A 19,283-nucleotide genomic window follows, 5' to 3' on the forward strand; every position below is an offset into this window, starting at 1 on the left:
ACCTGTTATTTTTTTTGTAAAAAACACTTTATTGAACGTACCGGCAACTTGACCTATAGCTTCAGTTCTTTTAAGTTACTTTTAAAAACAAGAATTAGAAAGGCTCAATTTAAGAGCCACTAGCATTTCAAAAACAAATAACTGTACATACATACATACATAAACACTGAAATAAATACATCTATGTTTGTGTTAGTTTGGCCTCATCTCAGAAAATAATATACTCTAGAATAACAAAAAAAAAAAACTTAAATATGCATTTTTAAGTAAATCTGACTTCTACAAGACAACGTTAATGAAAAAAATATATATAAAAACAATGCATATGCCCCAAATAAATATTAAAAGCACCCGTGCTTCCATCCAGATGTCATTGTGCATATGGTTAGACCAAGACTGACACCTACTGTTAATACACCACAACAGCAGCAGACAAACCGAAGCTCACCAGAGCGGGGAAAAAAAAAAGGAATGATAGGATGTGCAACTGATATCTGAATACTGTACATCTCCTCGATGCTGAAATATTAAAAGATCCTTCAATACAAGCAAGCCACTGCAGAACATAAAAACAACACACCAATTCCGAATTAAACCAACTCAGCAGCTAATTTACACACTCTGAGCTGCGGCAATGCGTTGGACACGTCGACGTTAGCGACAACCTCAGATAGTACGACAATATCTGCAGAACCAGATGCGAGGAGCTTGCAGCTGACAGAAATGTTACATGTTACATCAGTTTTTCTCTACCTCAATAATAGCAGCGTTACAGCAGCTGTTAGGAAACGATATGCAAGAGAAGGAATGTACAAATTCTTTACAGTGAAACCTATAAATGAACGTAGTATTGTTTTTGTTATGGAGACTGAGAAGGCACCATCAGGGACAAAAAGAATAAAAAACAAAACACCAACTCGTATCTCATTAAACCCCAACAATTCCTCGGTGAAAAGGACATGCAAAATGAAACGCGTGTGTGTGCGCCAAGAGTGAAAACAAGGTGACTCGCATGGGTTCAGGAATTTAAAGGAGAACAAACCGATATTTTAACCCTTAGGATGAGAAGGAACATGCAGGATGTGCTTCTGATGTTTATCCATTTGGTTTAGTCAAAAAGAAAGGTTGATTTAGCGGTTCGTGTGAGCGCGCAGCAGGGATATGACTACTCATAAAGGAAGAAGCGTCGTTTTAGTGCACATCTCCTACATCTTGTATTAGGGGTTGTGTGTCCACAAAGTGACGGTGCGGTCAGCAGACGATGAGAGGAAGGACAGGTCCTGTGTGTGCCAGCGACACTGAATCACCTTGTCGCCGTGCTCTCCCACCACAGTCTGGGGCAGCTGTTTGGTCAGGTCACCTAGAAACACAACACACAGACGTTCAACTTCACTTTTTCCACACCAAACCGACAGAATGCATCCGCACCGTCTCCACAGACGTACCTTGAAGGTTGGTGACCATGACCTTCGTGTCATAGGAACCAGTAAGCAGGTAGTGCGCTCCGGGGGAAAATCTGACAGATCGGACGTCGCTTGTGTGGGGCCGGTACACCTGGACGATCCGTCCTCCTCTGATGTCATACAGCATGCAGGCGCTGTCTTCCTGTCCTGTTGCTAGGAGACGGCCGCTTGGATCTACCGCTACAGAGGCGACGGGACTGCCTGGGCAGTGAAGAAGACATAAAATCCAGTTAACACTGTGAATTTTTCCTCCATGAAGCACTAGTTTGCACCAAAATAACAAACACAGACCTGAGCCGTGGAAAGCAGTTCCCACAACTCTCACACAGCTGGGCACCCTGAGGTCCCAGAAGCGCACCGTTTTATCCTGGGAGCCCGAAGCAATCATCCAGCCTCCCCAGGTGTACAGAGACAAAATGTGACCTGCACAGATCAAATAAAACAATAATCATAGACCCTTTGCTTTATGACTCCACAACTTTGTGTTCAGGGTCATGCAGAGAGGTGCGAAGGTAAATCTCTTGGGGCACCTGTGTGTCCACTGAGCGCGTGCAGCCCTTGCCCCCTCTGGCAGTCGGTAGTGTAGATGTTGCAGTCTCCGGCTCCAGCACTGATCAGGATGGCTCCTCCACTTTCCGGCCCCTCCATGAAGGCCAGGTCTCTGATGGTGCCGTCATGCATGCTGAACTCCAAGTCCGGCCCTGGATAAACAGACACACACAAATCAAAGTTTGATTTTCACAAAGTTGACTCTATAGCGTAAAGTCGGGGAGAGCTCTGACCTGTGGCGTTGCATGTCTCTGCGCTGAACGGCAGGACTTTGACGTATTTGTCGTTGGAGCCTGTAGCCAGCAGCTGTCCGCAGTGACTCCAGGCCACGCAGTAGATGGAGCCTTTGTGGTGTTTGTTCCTCTTGAAGCGAACCACCGGCTGCTTTGATGGACTGGAAACACTATAGAGCAGAGAGCAGCAATGAGCAACTTTGGCTTAACTGCTAAAAATTGTGATTTTTATTTTTTATTGAACAACTTCTTCCTCTTTTTCTTTTTTTTAATTTGTCTGTTTGATATCACAGCTCAGTTTAAAACAAAAACCATCAACTCAGTTCATTCTGTCACTCCTACAATAGCCTATCAAGCTCCATTTCTAAATTACACACATTTTAAAATAATATTTCCCCATGTTAGAATTTTAGTCCCAATTCGATTATCTGTCCATTGAATAAAACATGAAACAACACGGATGAAGTTGGCTTGTGAGTAAAACATCATTTCACAGCATTGTGTGCATCTGAAGAGACTTCCAGATCAGGCTCCATTTCAAAATGCGTTGTGCTACCTTGAGTTGAGTTTTTCTGGATAGGCGCACACTCGCAGTGTTTTGGAGTTGGATCCCACAGCATAGAGAGCGCCAGACGGGTGAAAGGCAACGGCTCGGACGGCCTGAGTGTCCTCTAAAGTGTGCACTGGTATAAACAGGTCATTTGGTTTATCACCCTGAAAAGAGCAGCAACATCTCAGTTTAAATAATTAAACCCTTTATGGTGTGGGGGATAACAACCCCAACAGCTGTGGATGTCCTGTACGTATTGCTATTTTATTTTTGCTGAGAGTGTTTTTAGTGCATCCCCACCTCTTTGCTCCGGGTTGAAGAGCCAGGCGAGTCGCTCTGTTGACCTTTCGGTGTCTGTCCACTGTCAAAAAAAAAACAAAAAAACAAAACACCTCAGAAATATTTTCATTCAACAAAGGCGTGCAAGTGGGAACGTTAAATAAATCCCACCAACCTTGAGAGCACAGGGGACTCATTTGGAGGCGGGACAACCTGGCCCCCTACGCTGCGCTGCGGGGTGCTGCTCACCACCCCTCCCCCACGGCTCCGGTTTTGCTCCGGGGTCACAGATGAAGGGTTGTTGTTGTCCTCGGAGGCAGGCGTGTTCCCGTTCCCGTTGCACTGCTGGGTCAGAGATTTCACCTCGTCTCCCAGGTTCTCCATTCCCACATTGAGCTCCTCCAGCTTCTGAATGGACCTGCAAGAGCAAACGCCCATCACACCTTGTCCTCACAGCATATTTATTTTAGTTTAACTTTTACTTATTTAAATAAAGGGGGAGATTTTTTTTAATTTTTACTTTTTTGCACAAGCTGACATACAGGCAGCAGTATCTAGAAAAAACGAGAAATAAAGGGACAAAAAAAAAAAAAAGATTTCATTATGCACAGACACGCCTCTGAATAATGTAGAAGTCAACAGGGACTGGGAGATTTATGGTAGATGACGAAGTGGGAGGAAGACTAAATGAAAAGGATTTTGTCCTGCTGCAAGAATTTAAAGACAAATTTATACATTTTTCTTTCTTCTTTTTAAATAATTGTGTTTCTGTAAATCTACTTGAGTCGGATTACCTTCAAGTCTTCGCATGTGAAAATATAGCTGTTATTAACCAGGATTTCAACACTTAAAGTGAGAGTCCCAGGTGGTGCAGCGGCTCGGGGGCAGATGGTGCCGCGCAGCCTGGAGGGGGCTGCGCCACGTGGGGGGGCGGCCTCGTGGGACCCATTATTTTCAAGGACTTTAACGTGCCAACTTCATGCTTTCTGACAGCTGCGCCTCTTTTGTTCGACAACACCATACAAAAATTAACACGGCTTCTAACAAGCCGAGTCTGGAGAGCGCTGACGTCTTTCCCTGCTTCTTTACAAACTGTAGTCGTTACGTAACAAATACAAAGTGGAACATAGTTGTGAACAGGAAGGAAAAGGACGCACGGGATTTTAAAACAATTCTGCAAAAAATTAAAAATTAAAAAATGAAAAGAATTGTTTTTGTTTGTGTTCAGCCCTTCTGAATCAACACTCTGCAGATCCACCATTTGCAGGATTTCATTGCAAACATTACCTGGAAATTTCCAGTGTATGAAAATGATTTGCTCTACCAGGTAATTCTAGTGTAAGTCTGGTTGTGTGTTCATGCTGGAAGGTGAACCTTTAACCCCAGGCTCACGTTTTTCGCAGCTTCTTAAGCTTTTCTTCCAAGATCGTCCTGTTTTTCGTTTCAATTCGAACAAGCTTCCCTATCACTGCTGAAGAAAAAATTAATCCCCACAGCATGATGCTCCCTCCGCCATGTTATCATGGCACAATCCATACAACCAGCTCATTTGGACATACCATTTTTTCTTCTTTCTTTGCATTTTATTGTCATCAAATGCTATCTGATTTATACAACAAAAATACAAATAAAAATAGTTTAATCGTATCTTGCTAAACCGCTTCGGATTTCATAAAAGATGTGACGATTATAAAAATAAAGTTGCTCTCTTGTCTGTGATGATTCACCAGGACGCACCTACAGTGTAAATTCACTACAGTCAATGAGACAAATACACAATTTTCAACTGAATTATAATTTTCTAATTAAATTATGACAATCATCATTTATTAAGGGGATTTGAACGTTGTCCTGGAAAATAGATGTTTTTAAAGAAAGCAATATTTGAACTAATATGAACAAATATGTTACAGAGCTACATTTTGATCATGATATCAAGATGCTACTACATATGTCATATGAAATACGTAATTCTCAAGTAAAATACAAGAAGTTGAAGGTCCTGCTGTGTCCGTACTTGTTCAGGAACTTCTCGGTGAGGCTGTGCTGCATGTCGCTGGGCGGAGGGTCCTGCTGCACCCCTCCCTCCAGCAGCATCTGCTGGTACATCTGCCTCTGCTGCTGCTTCTGCTCCAGGTGCTGCTGCACACGCAGCCGCTGCCGGTAAAACTCCTCGTACTTCTCAGTCGACTCCCGTAACTGAGGACAGAGCACGACACACATAGGAAATGTAGTCATTCATTTGAAAAGCCTAATTTGTCTGAGGCATAATGAATGGATTTGACTGGACCAGGAATGAGAGGTTGACTGTTTTAAAGAGATGGAAATAAATTCCTGCTCTTATTTTGTTCAAGGAAACAGAGAAGAACTGAGGTTTCCTTTAGAGATTGAACCATTTAACAAACACTTCTGATGTATTTCATTTTATTGATGTTTTAGTCACTGTCTGATATGTCGATTTCATTAAACAGGGATCCAACACAAACTTTACAACCCTCTGAACGCTTAAGAAAAGACACAAAAACCTAGTCGGATTGAATTATCTCCACTAATAATGAAACAACAAAACTAAGATTAGGTCTACTTTCAAGATCTATAACAGACAGATGTGTCAATAAGAGCACAGCTATGACCTTTGACACCTGTAAATGGAAGCTGTGACAATGATACTAAGGAATATATAAATCACTGTAAAAACCTACTGAGAGACTTACATTTTTCTCAATTCAATTTTCTTTATTTTTGGGTTTTTTGTTTTTTTTCTTTTCCTTCTTTGTCCAGACAAGAAAAATGACTAAAGCAAATCTCATACTTTCCCACATAAAGAAAAACTAGAGCATTTTTGAGGCTCAATCTGGACCTCTCAAAGGCCGCTTTGTGAACTCTTCACCTCTCCTGACAGCTCAGGTACAAAGGGGAGGGCAGAGGGTGAAACAGAGAGCTGAGGACAGGTCACTTCCCCGCTCTGTCGTCTGCTTCCTGCCCTGATGAGCTGATGGGAACAGATTGGCTGAATGTTTGGAGAGAGGCCAGAGCCTGGCTTTGTGCCAGACATGGAAAAAAGGCACAGAGGAAAACAAGGAGGAGAAAGCTGGGACATGAAAGAGATCTTAGAGGCTCGTACTCAGGTCTCTGTCTCCGGTCTTTGACACTGACAATTATGTTTCAGTTTTATAGAAACTTACAATAAATGACTTAACTGAATATAAAGGGAAACAAAAAGGGGCCCAAAAGAGGTACAATGAAGCAAACAAACACAACTCCCCATTTAAAGCAAACACAAGGGCATTGGTGACCCATTTATGTAGCTCAGCCACTGAATCACTGATCCCTAATGACATGCAGCCTCATTAAGCTGATTATTTATCAGCTAAACAGGTTGAAACACTTTGTAGAGTTTCCATCAAAGTCTAAAACATTACATCTTTGAGACACGGATAAGTTGCTACCAGTTCTTTTTTTGTTTTGGTGAGTTTTCACACAGTTTCAAAGCAAACAGATGCACCCTCATTATGCCGGATGAACTTCCCTCTTCATCAGTGACACTAACGTAGATCGATTCAGATTAATCAGAACTGACACCGTCACTGCAGCCAGAACTCATCCCTTGAATAGATAAAAACAACAGCGGAGACATTATTCGGCAGCACTCCATCAGGGCGAACATTCACCTCATTCCTGTCAGCAGATTCAGCCGTCGGCGCGTCCTCGCCTGGAGCCGAGGCGGGCCGCGCGTTCTGAGCTGCACCAGAGCTCAACATCTTGTCTACGGGTGTGTCGGTTCTGGATCTGCACGTGCAAAAAGACAGCAGCGTTAGAACATCTGCTAAAACCTGGAATCACCGATTTAGTAAATCCCAAATAATCACAAGAAAGATGCTTTTTTTTCCTGACAGATATTTGTAGAGATTGATGGATCGGGCAGCAAAAATATTTTGCAAATTTAGAGACCTAGCAATATATGTTATGACAACAAACAGCTTGAACTAAAATAAGCATTCAATAAATATCATGCCTTTAAGCTGTATGTTAGTAATAGATATTAGTGATGCTTGTTTAATGCAGCATGAAAATGGTTGAGAAGTCAGAGAGGTGGTGGGGAGTAAAGTCATTAAGAAACTGCATGTCATCTATTTGCCATGATCCCAGAATAGAAAGACATTAACATTGTTGAGATAAATATCTTTTAGATTTATCACAAATCCTATCACTATGGTAACACTTGCCAACATTATCACATATTTTTACACTTTCATGAAACCCTGGTTTTGTATAGATCTTCAGTTTTCTAACACTATGAATACTGAATTTAGCCAATTCTGATTTAGTTTTAGGACGTATAAATATTATTGTTAGTTTCTTTTTGGCTCCTAATAGGGAAATTATCTAAACTTTGAAGAACATAGATTTCCCCATGCAGAAAAACAACAAGCATTCATCAGTCATTCTAATGCAGAGTCAATGCATTTAAAAGTAGAAGTCTATTTTATATGTCCAGGTTTATTGTTTCATCTTTCACTGAAGCTGCAAACAGCTTTTCTGCTTCCTCTGATTTCCTTTTCGAACGTCTATCTCTTGCTAACAAGAACTTACTTAAAGTCCTCTTTATTTAATAACTTCCATACTGAAGAGTGTTGGTTTTAGTCCACTCAATTATTTTCTAGCTGCGGTGTGTTCACTGGCTGGAAAAAGATTGGATTTTTAGTTTCTGACGGACACATCACACATCACACATCACGGCCGTTCTGGTCTAAAATCGTCAGATTCTGATAATCGGATTTCTTACGTTTCAGGGGATTCCTCAAAGATGCTGTGGCAGTCGGAGCTTTCCATCATCAGACTCCGGCTCAGGTTCTGTCCACCTGCTCCTGGATAGTGGAAGTTTGCAAAGGAGTGAGACATGGGAGAGACCCCTTTTCCTGGCGCAATCTCGCCGCCACTCGCCCTCTTATCCTGGCCCGACAAGCCGTAGGACAACCCGTCCAGAGCTGGGTTCAAGGACCGGGTCATGTAGGTGTCTGCGGACTGAGGGCGCCGAAGCGGAGAGGAAGGGTACGGGGAGAGTTTGCTGATGAGCGGGGTGAGCAGATCGGCGTAGCCGGTCTTAGCCGGCTTGACCAAGCGGTCGACATGGATGTTGAGCTGCTTCTGTTCAAAGGCGCAGGTGAAAACACTGTGGGAGAGGTTCTGCATCCAGGAGAGCAGCGACAGGTCCAGATCGTCGCAGCCGTTACCGCAGAGCATGTCGACACCCAGAAGGACCTCACTCTCCGTTATCTCCTCGCCTGTTGCCTTGCTCTGCACACAACAACAACAACAAAAAAAAGCCTGAATGTTAATCATTGTAAACAGAATTATGCCAACAACACAGTCCACCCAACATCTTCAGTAGTTCCCACCTGGCAGAACTCCACACAGCATTCATACAGGACTCCTTTGAGAAGCAGCTGGAAGAGGCGATCCCCGCTGGCCTTAAAGCCGGCTTCACTCAGCTTCCTGTCTGCGGGAATAAACTCGGCCACCATGTTGCAGGCCTCCTCAAAGCACTGCACTCTGGCTGTGCTGGGATTCCAGTCCTGAGGGAGGAAAAAAAATTCAACAAGTTCACAGGTCATTTATTCCCAATACACAACAAACAAGATAAGTATCCAGTTAAAACATAAAATCTAGATGTGCCTGTAACGCTTTTTAAGTCTTAATCTGTAGAAATATGCGCGTTTTCCCACCAGCCCTACTAATTCCTCTTTAACTGAACTCTAGTTCATTTTCCCAGAACATTCAGTTCATTTGGGGAAGAGCAAATGAGCAACTAAACCCTGATGTGGACCATTAAAGCAAAATCTGGTCCGCCTAAAAACCTAGGTTTCAGTTCGGTTCAAGTGAACTCTGATGTAGTTTGAATGCAAATGTGAATGCAGAGTGGACCAGAGTGTGCTCCAAAAGCAGGAAACAAAGTATACTGCAAGGCATTCTGGGTGAAAACAACCAAAACAAAAGCCTGAGTCTTGCTGTAGTGAAAAAACCCCCAAAAGACTGTTTTTTGGCAGGTTTTGTTTTTGCCAAAAAAATAAAATGAGAAATCCTACAACCACTAAAATCTCAATTTTTGTTTGCATTTCACTCAGGTAGCAATTTTGGACCCCAATCAAACCGAGTCTACTGGACCATCAGGTGTGAAAACAGCCCAGAAGTCTCACCTTGAACTCGGCGTGGTTTGTGAGGCGCGGCAGCGTCAGCAGCAGACACAGTTTGCTGTAGTCATCTTTGGATGGGCAGAACTCTTCCAGAGCATGGAGGCACTTCACCGCTTCCTGCATGGTGAACTCCAGCTAGATGACATAAAACACACGCTACTCAGCAGCAAGACCAGAACAACAAACACATGACACCACAGGTCTTGGTATCACTTTAGATTTAAATTTGATGCCAAAAGCTGAATTTTGGGAGCGGTCAGCAGTTTTATTGCAAATATTTATCCTTGTAACAACAGAGAGAAAAACTTGCAAACCGTTAGTAAATGGAAAACTGCAGGTTTTTATTTTGTACTGTAGTTGAATCAAAATATTTCACTTTTGATATTTAGAGGGTTTTGTTATCAATGTACTAAATTGTATTTTTTCTATAAGGGATTATATAACTGCAATAAAAGATTATTTTACACATCCTTACCAGCAGTGCCAGTAATTGTGGAAGGTTCTTTAAATTGTAATCTGGCTCCAGATTTAGACTTACATGTTGTGGCTCGTCTTCAGCAGACATGGCATTATTCACACACAGAGCCTCCAGAAACTTCTGCTTCCGGATGATGTAACGAAACCTGAGGAGAACGTTTCTGTATTTTATATTGACATGATAAAAGATGCACAATAACTGTATACAACTTCATCAAACCCAACCCAAAATATCCAAAATGGACAAACTGGAGACATTAAAAACCTGACTGGCTCACCTTTTCCTGTCAAACTTGTCCATGCACTCAAGAGGCTGAATGAACTGCAGGACCTCATCCCACTGACCATCAAGGATCAGCTGCCTGAAACAAAACCGAACAGTTTCCCCGTGTTTAGTTCTGATGTGGAAAGAAAATCTGCAGAAAATAACTTTTGGGTTAGGGTTAGTGTCATTCATCTCTATAAACTAATATTTCTTAAGGAAAGTTTTAAAAAGACCAAAGTAGATGAAAGAGAGAAACTATTCACAGTAGAAGAAAATTTCGAAAAATGTATTCAACAGTAAGACATGTTGGCTTCAGTTGAGACCAGATGTCCAATTTGATTCAGGTCTCCAGTGTGACATAGTGCTGAAGAGTCAGAAACGTTGGACACACATAATCGGTGTGGAGCTGATTTACCTGAGGAACAGCATGTCGTCTGAGTAGAGTCCATTGATGACGCCGCTCTCCTTTTCCAGAGCGAGCATGCTGATGTGCAGCTTCCTGGAGTGGAGGAAGTCCAGTATCACCTTGATGATCTCCACCTCCTTCACATTTATGGTTTCTTCAGCCGTCATGGTGATCACGCTGGAGGGTCGGGAGAAGGGAAGCTAAACACAAAAGACCAGGGAAGCAACCAACATCACAGCTGCCCTGTTTTATATATATTTACATTTTTTAGAAGTTTAAGAAGTGCAGCAGACTGGGGGAAAACAAGAAAAAGGGCTCATTAAAACTGCATTTTATTCATTAACTTTTATCAAGACAACCATCTGTTTTCTGCCTCTTTAGCTCTCTGCCAAGAACATCTCATACATTAAACACTATCACACGTCACTGGAAAGTTTTAAATAAATGTACAGTAGTCATTCAATTTAAAAAAGTGACTAAATGTGCAGTAAAGCCAGCTAGTTTTTTAGGTGTCATCTCCGTTTTAGGAGCGATGGCCTCGTCATGGCAACAGCTTACAGAAAACAACATAAACCATTTAACAAAAAAGAACAAAAAAAGAAAATACTTTTTGCAAGAAAATCTGATCAGAATCTTGTAGAAAACAACATGTTTTTATCTGGTGGTGCAATACTGTGAAACATCAGTTGGCTCACATACAAATTAAGATAATAATAGTAAATAGAAAATGTAGTTTTGAAGAAAAAAATCAAATAAAATTTCCCCTTTTCTTAAGGGAGAACAAAGGATCCAAACTAAGCAGGCCCTACAAAAAAATTGCTCTAGGTCAGCGCATGACGAGTTGCTTTTTGACATCTGTTGGCCTACTTCCTGTTTTTGGACGGGTTCTACTCAAAGAATTTCTAGATTCTGCAGGTCAAGTAGTAATCATGCCTGGATTACTGTTTGACTATGTGAGCAAAACTAAACCAAAAAATGTGGTTACTCCTACTTAATGATTTAACAAGCAGGTAAAATAAATTTTCATACAGAGCCAGTTTGGGTTGAATGGCTAATTGTCCTGAATAAATCGTCATCATGTGTTAGGATCAAATTGTTGTATTCATTTGCGTTATACTTGTTTTATACCTAGATTTGTTCGATGATCTGAAACATGCAAGATGGACGAAAATGCAAAAACAAAAGAAATTTGGAAGGACAAAATACTTTATTCACAGCATAATACCTCATAAAAATAAAAAATAGAAAGAAACTGTTGTCTTTTGTCACTCAAACCAGAAAAAATAAAATGTGTTTCACTGAGATTCTAAACTCGGAACTGGCAAGATGGTGGCTCCTGACGCAGCAATAAATCAAGATGTACGTCTAGCACACATCTAACCATCTCTAGATTTAAAACAACCACACAATCTGTTATTTACAACAAGGTTTTTTTGTGGATGTATGATGGGTTTTAACCACACTGATTATTACTTCATAGGCCATTGTATCTTTATGTAGCCATAAATTAAAGTAAACTAAATAAATACTGCCACACTGAACTTTAACCAGAGCAAAATGTAAAATCCCAATAAAAATATTTGCATTTAGACACAGTTCATTCTTTAAATGCCCACAGAGCTGAGGATCATTTCATCTTGTGAGTGCAGTTTCTCCATTTGGAAAACAGAGACTGCAATTATACAAATTTGCCAAGCTGCTTCAGAGTAGCGGTGGTTTTAATTGATCAAATGAACTGTGATCATGCTTCATTTGTAACAAGATGTTCTAATTGTAGTTACTGTGTTTTTACAGTTTACTTATCAACTTCTAAACAGTGACAGCAAATAAAAAAATGAGCGTACATGCCTAAACTGGGCACATTTACAAGACAAACTGAGGAAATCATGCCGATTAGTGTTCATTGTTGCTTTTAAACTCAAAGATCGTGATAAAAGATAGTTGAGTCAAGCAGAACAATAGCAGTGACACATGTTGAATAGCTTGAATGCGAGTCAAAATCCGTATTTAGAGTACCTTGGGATGGGATTCACATCCTTTCAGCTTGTCACATTAAAACCCACATGCATTTTATTTGGACTTAATGTCAAAAACATCACAAAGTAATGCAGAATTATGAGGAGAAAGGAAACTGAAATTCTTTAACATGAATATGGAGGCTCATCATAGTTAATGGAAAGATGGATGCATCCATGTCATTGTCGACCAGGTCAAAGTTCACCCCCCAGGTTTAAATCAAAGCATATCCATTTGTTAGAATGGTCTAGTCAAAGTCCTGGCCTACAATTAGGGGCAGGTTGATTTCCTTAATTTTGAGAGATTGCCTGATGCTTACATATTTGCAACCAAACTTACCAACCTCTTTATATTTAAGAGCACTACCACATGTGAAGTTGAAACAAGTTAGTATTGTTTCTCAAGTACTGTCCAATGTTTTTCTATGAAATCAGACTGGAACATTGAACTTGTATTCGGACCTTATAACACCTGACAGTTATGAAAAAAAAAAAAAACACAAATAAAAACAAAAAAAGGCTTTTCAAATAGCAGGTTGTGCCTTTTAAAAATGAGTGATTGACCAGAAAACTGCAATCATTACTTGACAAATAATTGAAAATCAGTGTCAACATCTCTACTCTGGTGTCACAAAACATAAAATGGATTCATGTTTCACTCTTGATATGTGCAAAGCGTGCAGAGGTCGACACCAAAAGACTTGAAAGGCATAACTCCACCAAAACGTGTAAGTATTAAGTCTGAATGTACGCCTCACATTTTTATTTGACTCATCCAACATAAAAAAAAGAATATGGAAATGTGTGGAAGCCCTTCTCCAAAGCCCCGAGTGAAATAAAAAACAAACTTAACATTACTGAATCTGTGTGCTCATCAGAGGTTATCCAACCTGCATCAAACAGAGGCACAGCTTTATTTCAAGGTGCTCTGGACAGCTAAGCAGGTTGTCCTGATTTGTGATTCAGGTAAATTAGCTGTATGGAAATGAACTGGCCCTCGTGTTGGTGCCATTTGCCTTCATGGGATCACCATCCTGAACTGATAGAGAGTGTTGGACTTAAATGTTGTTTATTCTGGATGTAAACCAAGATACTTGTTGCCACATACAATTTTAAGGAGTCAAACCATAAAAATATTTATAACAGAGCATAAAATTATGCAAAACCCAGGTTTTTTGATAAAAAGGAACAATGTGTGTAAGCTGTCATTAAAGAACAAGCCCGTGTTAGAAAGCCTGGACCTAATGAAACAAGAGCCAACAGTTCTGCTAAGCTAGCCAATGGTTAGCCAATAACAAGCATTAAGCCACAGAGTCAAACAGCATAAGAAGCTTAAGTTGCTTGTTAGCTCTATACGGGCCCTGAATTTAGCCGCAGGATTACAGCAGAATCATCAAATGGCTAGTTACTGTCAGGGCTCATACAAAGCTGGCTAATTTAACCAGCGGTAGGAGGGGAGCTAGCCAGGGCCGAGGAGGGGAGAGGCATCATCCGCTAGTTAGCTGGACGGGCGGGGTGACAGCTCCAAGCACCAGCAACGCGAAAAACAATAACACTCACCTGCGTCTAAAAGTACATGGAATAAAAACGCCGGTGTGTTTCCCCGCTGTTCACAGGCGGTGTCACGGTGACCCCGTCACCAGTTCTCGTGTTGCTCCTCCGTGTCTGTATCCCCTCCTCTCGCTGGATGTTTCTCCGCCGCTGCGCTCACTGACTGCGGTCTCTGGAGCCGCCCTGCCCAGCCCGCAGCCTGCCTTCTGTTGCCTGCAGAGCACCGCCTCCATCCATCCTCCGCACATACCAACTTCATGCACAATTATGGGGTGTTTCTGTGAGCAGGGAAAGGAATAAATATCCATGAGGCTTATATGTAACAATACATGGTATGTGTCTGATAGGCAGTGGCATGGACAAGTAGTGCAGCTGATGAAACTCTTCTCTCAGGGGCAAACAGACCTAATTTCAAGGTTAAATCTACGTGTAGACTCAGAGCCAGCCAAAGGTAAAGCAAACTAAGAGGCAAACTTAGGGGCCTACGACTATCATGACTCTCCCATACATGCATGAGTTTAAACAGACCATCTAAAATGTTTGGTGGTTTAGGCAATGATAAATTAAAATGTTTTAACATTTAAAGGAACTTTTTCTTTTTTAAGTGTAAAAAATAATCTTCTTAATGTGATTCTTGAGTTACCATGGTTACAATCCGATGCCATGAGTTTAACATTTGTGTTTCAGCTTCAGTTTGTCCATAAGCTTGCCTCAGCAAATAAGAACCAATTATCTCTGACTGCTTTAAGCTTCGCAAAATCTCTTAGATTCCACCATATCTGGATTAAAATAGTGTTACTGATGTTTTGAACAGGAGGACAAACTCTATATCACGTTCTGCTTGGGCCAGCCCTGTGTACATAGTGTGTTTCCTCTTCAGGAACATTTTCTGGAGTAACGGTAGTTTTTCTTCTTCATCCTGTCTTGAAAACTTTAATCTGGCCTTCAGGTTTTCCTTGAGATTACAGGTTTCTTCCTTGCACACCTCCTATGAAAGCTTTAGAGTCTCCTGCTTGTGGAAACATGCATTCGTCCAGCAACAGTGCCTCCTAGATGTCCTGTGATGATGCAAAGTTTTATGATGGCTTCTTTTAGCATCTTATTGTCTGAGCTCAGGTGAGAATCTGTTGGCAGTTATTTTAAATGTTCTCCATTTATGAACCATCTTTACATCCCTCTTCACTTAGTTAATTCTCAAAATTTACAAAACGTAAATGTATGTTGCGGCGATTCTGAAGGCTTGCAGACAAAATTTGTTTTCGGATCAAATAAAACTTGTCTTACTTTGTTAAAACAAATTGGTCAAAGTAGTTATTTAAGATGTTTGCACACTTACGTTTACCAATTAGAAACCTAAGGACCAATAGTGCTACTCCGAAGAGTACCACCAGTTTTTACACATATTGTGCATAAAACATGCAGCTAAAAACAGCCACTTGTAACAATGATAATTAAAATGTGCAGGTTTCTCAATAATATTACCACTACTTACCCATTATTTATTAAGCTAACAAATTTACCATCAGCAATAGCTACAACATAAAACAAGGAAATAAAGTTGAGACAGACAATGCAAACTGTTAAGAGCTGGCTTTTTAATAAAACAGAAGATAATAATAATAATTAAAAAAATCAACAATAAGTTCATGAAAATTTTATCACATTTTCCTGATTAAAAACAAAATGAATCCAGAGCTTGAGAAAAGGAAGAAAAAAAAAATCAATTCAATAAAACACCTCCTCATTTAGCAACGCTTTGCATTCAGACACACGTCTTTCAATAACCGTACTGCTTCACTAGTACACACTTCCAACTGGTAAATATCCTTACAAAAAATACTTCTTATATGTGAAAATATATCTGTACAGAGTCAACACATACTGAAAGGAATGCATGATGTAAAAATGTAACAGTAAGGTAAAGTGAAAAGCACTGACAGTGACAGTGTAAAAACATCTCAGATCAGACGCAACTACAGTGGAGAAGGTCTGAAACCGCTAGCGCAGGTATGTTTGTCGTATTTACAACAAAATCTGATCATAATCTGCATCTAACAGTGAGGACACAACGCCCGTTGATGTGACATTTTAGTTATTTGGTCACTCTGCAGCATAGTCAATAGTTAGAACTGAAATTACTGCACACACTGATGACACTGAGATCTCCATTTAGTTCATAACTCGTGGTAGCCTTGTCAGTAATGCTGTTGAGGGATCAGATATTTTGCATCTGTAGCACAATAAAAGGCCCCAGGAAAAAAAAAAAAAAACAACATACATAAACATGATAAATTATAAAAGCTACTTAAATGCTACCAGGAGCTGACTTGTTTGCTTTCCTATAATATACAACAAATGTAACTAACATATACTGTGGACTGTGTTGTGTTTCGCATAAAACATAATATGCTATTCAACGTGTCTCAAAAGCCATATTGAAGTAAAATAAATTAAAAGCCTATTGCAGGTGTTTTTCAGAACCATTTGATGGTACTCCGTACACTCATCATCAACACACTTTTGTCAAATAAAGCCATTCTCCACTTGAGGTGTGCTTAATGTACTGGTTGGCACTTCACTGTACGTGCACACGTATTCAGAAATAAAACCTGTTTCTAGAGTTGTCAATCACATGTGCAAAGGCAAAAAATGACAAAAAAATAAAAAATAAAACATGCCTGTTAAGCAGCTGAAGTCACATCTGATCACAGACAGGCAGCTAACTGCGAAGGGGACCTAATCTGATCTTGGACCTGTGTGTACAGACAACAAACAGATGTTTTCGGCAGGCGCAGACAAAATGACACCAACACCCACTTTGCGTCCATGTGACACAGAACAAGCATAAGGCTACACATGATCAACGAAGAGAACCCAAAGTGCCTCTGAGTGACATTCAGTGCTTCAGTGGTTCAGCTTGGTAAGGCATCGGCTCACCTGGTATCATCTTTTCTTTCTTTTTTATTGGCACATGAGAACATTGATACACATGCTGACAAGAACACACTTGAGCCACACTGAAGCAGTGTCATAGCCAGCTCTGTGTTAGTTGTATGCGTGATAATGTATTTCAACATTCCAGTTGAGATTTTCAGGAATGGTAACTCGTGTCCCTCAAATATATATATAAAAAAAAAATCCACATTTTCTTCTGTTCATTTCAACAGAGCTTGTCCAGATGCACCACCTTCAGCTGGCTCTACTTTGGGTGTTTATTGGGCGTCCCCTGCTTCTTGGTTTGCCACAGGTGGTTGGCAATGGTGATGGCGTCCACGCTGGCGGACATGGTTTTAGCCGGGATCTTGCTGAACTGCTTCTTGTCCGAGTTGTACTTGTACAAAGTCTCGATCATCTTGGGAGTAACAGATTTTGGGCCGATGCCGGCTAGTTTGGCGATCTCCTTCGTTTCGGGGCAATACGTGTAGACGGACCTGAACTGGCAGCCAGAGTCACGGAACAACACTAGGAAGTTATTGGCTTCGGATTTCTCCATTTCCTGCAAGAGATTGTGCATAAGAAACCTATTTATTAATGACTCTTAACAGTCACTGATAGCTTTCTGGTCTATGACATAAGAAAATGAAAATCACTCGAGATATTTTGGTGCCCATAAGTTCTGATTAAACCACCAAATGACTAGCAGAACCCATTTGATTAAGTTTATTCAATAATTTCTTTCACATGTGTCTAAATTTCTAAAATATTACAACATATAAGGCAATATTTACAGCTTGAATACAAGAGCTTTTTGAAGAATGAATGCATGTTGTGGGGAAAACCAGTATAGCACATACTATATTGAAGACGGGAGACTGATCGGGTCATCAGTCTGCCTGATCTTTTTATACTATCACAATAACTCGGTTTAAGTCAAAACAGCCAAAGAAATTGATCTTGTGTTTATATAACTTAACCTGTCAGAGTTATACACACAGAAACCGAGCTTACATCAAGTATCTTGTTTTTCTGCCCTTCATTGACTTTGCCAGCGAGGCAGCAGTGAGCCAGGGCATTCTGGATGATGTGCTTGTTGGACTTGGCACTAGGCTCCTTGTACAGTTTGGGTCCTGAGGGAAAAAAACAGTGAGAGTGCAAAAATTACACATCCGCTGGATAAGTGGACCAAAGAGAAGACAAGGCTCTACATTCCTCTCCGTCCCTACCTGTGTACTCTGTGTTGGACTGAGTGGAAGAAGTGGTCGAGTCGTTTTCCCAATCTTTCTCTCCGTTCCGACTGCCGGCCGAAGGACAAGAAGAGAAACCCTCCGCAGAGTCTGGCCTGACGCCAACCAACAGATAAACGCAGACGTAACGACAACCACGTAAGACATACCACCACACAGCGCACACAGAGACATGCACAGAAACACAGAGATGGGTCAAAGCGAGATCAGATGTAGTGACACAATTCTCCAAAGTCTGCCTGTTGTCTTGCATTACATCATAGTGAAACACGTGGGTGAAGCAGAGCTGTGTTCAACCAAGCAAAGCAAAGCGGCTGGCTTCATGGTTACAGAGAGAGTTACGAAGGAAACAGCAAGCAAATAGCTAAAACATTAAGCAGAGAGCAAATGCGACAGAGCGAAAGAAGAGGAGGCGGAAACAGCTCTGCAGCCTGCGTCTGATGGACCACAATGTACTGCAGTCAGGAAATTAACCTGCATTTACTTAAATTTATGACAAACTTTAACCCAATACAAAATTATAGTGAAGCTGCAGCATATCTACACAGAACCACATCTAAAAAGAGCTTTAATTTAATTTCAGTGTTACTAACCTTCCTTTTCTGTCTTTGGGAGAGCTTAAAAAAAACGGGATATGAGCTGAAACTAGTTTGTGGCCTCTGAAGGATGCATGCAGAGCAGAAGTAGAAGGAGGAGGAGAAAGGGAGAAAACAGAATCAAACTGTGGAGAGTAGAGCTTGAAGAGTAGCCTCTTCAAACACATTCCTGACAAGTCTCATCACAGTAAGCAAGATGTCAACTTAAGGTGAGTACAGGATTTATTAGTTTAACTTGTTAACCACAAACAAAAACTAATTTCTAAGTAGTTTTTAAGCTGACTGGCTAATTATTAGCTTATAGGCAGTTACCACCAATGACAAACTTCAAGATTTTATTGAGATCTCATGCCACAACCAACACAAAGTAGTGTAAAATTAAGTGCAAAAATGATACATAACTTTAAAGTCTTTTTTTGTAGCATTTATGGACAAAGTTGTGTGGAAGTCTAAAGAGGAAAGGAAAGGTCCTGGTCCATTTGGTTTAAATCCAAGAATGTGGAAGAATGCTAACATTCTAT

The 19,283-nt window shown here is 40.8% G+C and overlaps 2 protein-coding genes across 7 annotated transcripts in view; both read right to left on the reverse strand.

Annotated features, from left to right (window-relative positions):
* Positions 1–8: 8 nt before the first annotated feature.
* Positions 9–14,316, reverse strand: wdr47a (WD repeat domain 47a). 2 transcript variants are annotated; one of them, XM_044133900.1, is made up of 17 exons: positions 13,992–14,316; positions 10,426–10,593; positions 10,024–10,107; positions 9,807–9,891; positions 9,272–9,403; positions 8,474–8,650; positions 7,861–8,372; positions 6,746–6,863; positions 5,092–5,273; positions 3,250–3,492; positions 3,096–3,156; positions 2,802–2,959; positions 2,246–2,415; positions 1,994–2,164; positions 1,755–1,886; positions 1,446–1,664; positions 9–1,360 (listed from the first exon to the last, which is right to left on the reverse strand). In XM_044133900.1, the coding sequence occupies exons 2-17, from the start codon at positions 10,581–10,583 to the stop codon at positions 1,218–1,220; spliced, it is 2,745 nt and encodes a 914-aa protein (XP_043989835.1). In that variant the 5' UTR covers positions 10,584–10,593; positions 13,992–14,316; the 3' UTR covers positions 9–1,217. The 2 variants fall into 2 exon arrangements, with proteins under 2 accessions (XP_043989835.1, XP_043989834.1); XM_044133899.1 differs by having other exon boundaries at positions 10,426–10,616; positions 13,992–14,315.
* Positions 14,317–15,557: 1,241 nt separating this feature from the next.
* Positions 15,558–19,283, reverse strand: part of camsap2b (calmodulin regulated spectrin-associated protein family, member 2b) — a 30,215-nt gene continuing 26,489 nt past the window's right edge. For 2 of the 5 annotated variants that reach the window (XM_044133916.1, XM_044133912.1), the window contains 4 exons: positions 18,760–18,825; positions 18,146–18,261; positions 17,931–18,049; positions 15,586–17,478 (listed from right to left, as the gene is read on the reverse strand). In XM_044133916.1, the coding sequence (XP_043989851.1) occupies positions 17,182–17,478; positions 17,931–18,049; positions 18,146–18,261; positions 18,760–18,825 (598 nt within the window). In that variant the 3' untranslated portion in view covers positions 15,586–17,181. Of the gene's footprint in view, positions 17,479–17,930; positions 18,050–18,145; positions 18,262–18,759; positions 18,826–19,283 lie in introns of all 5 variants that reach the window. The other 3 variants (XM_044133913.1, XM_044133915.1, XM_044133911.1) reach the window with 2 other exon arrangements.

Source organism: Gambusia affinis, linkage group LG12 (assembly GCF_019740435.1).
Source record: "Gambusia affinis linkage group LG12, SWU_Gaff_1.0, whole genome shotgun sequence".
Lineage (NCBI taxonomy): Eukaryota > Metazoa > Chordata > Actinopteri > Cyprinodontiformes > Poeciliidae > Gambusia > Gambusia affinis.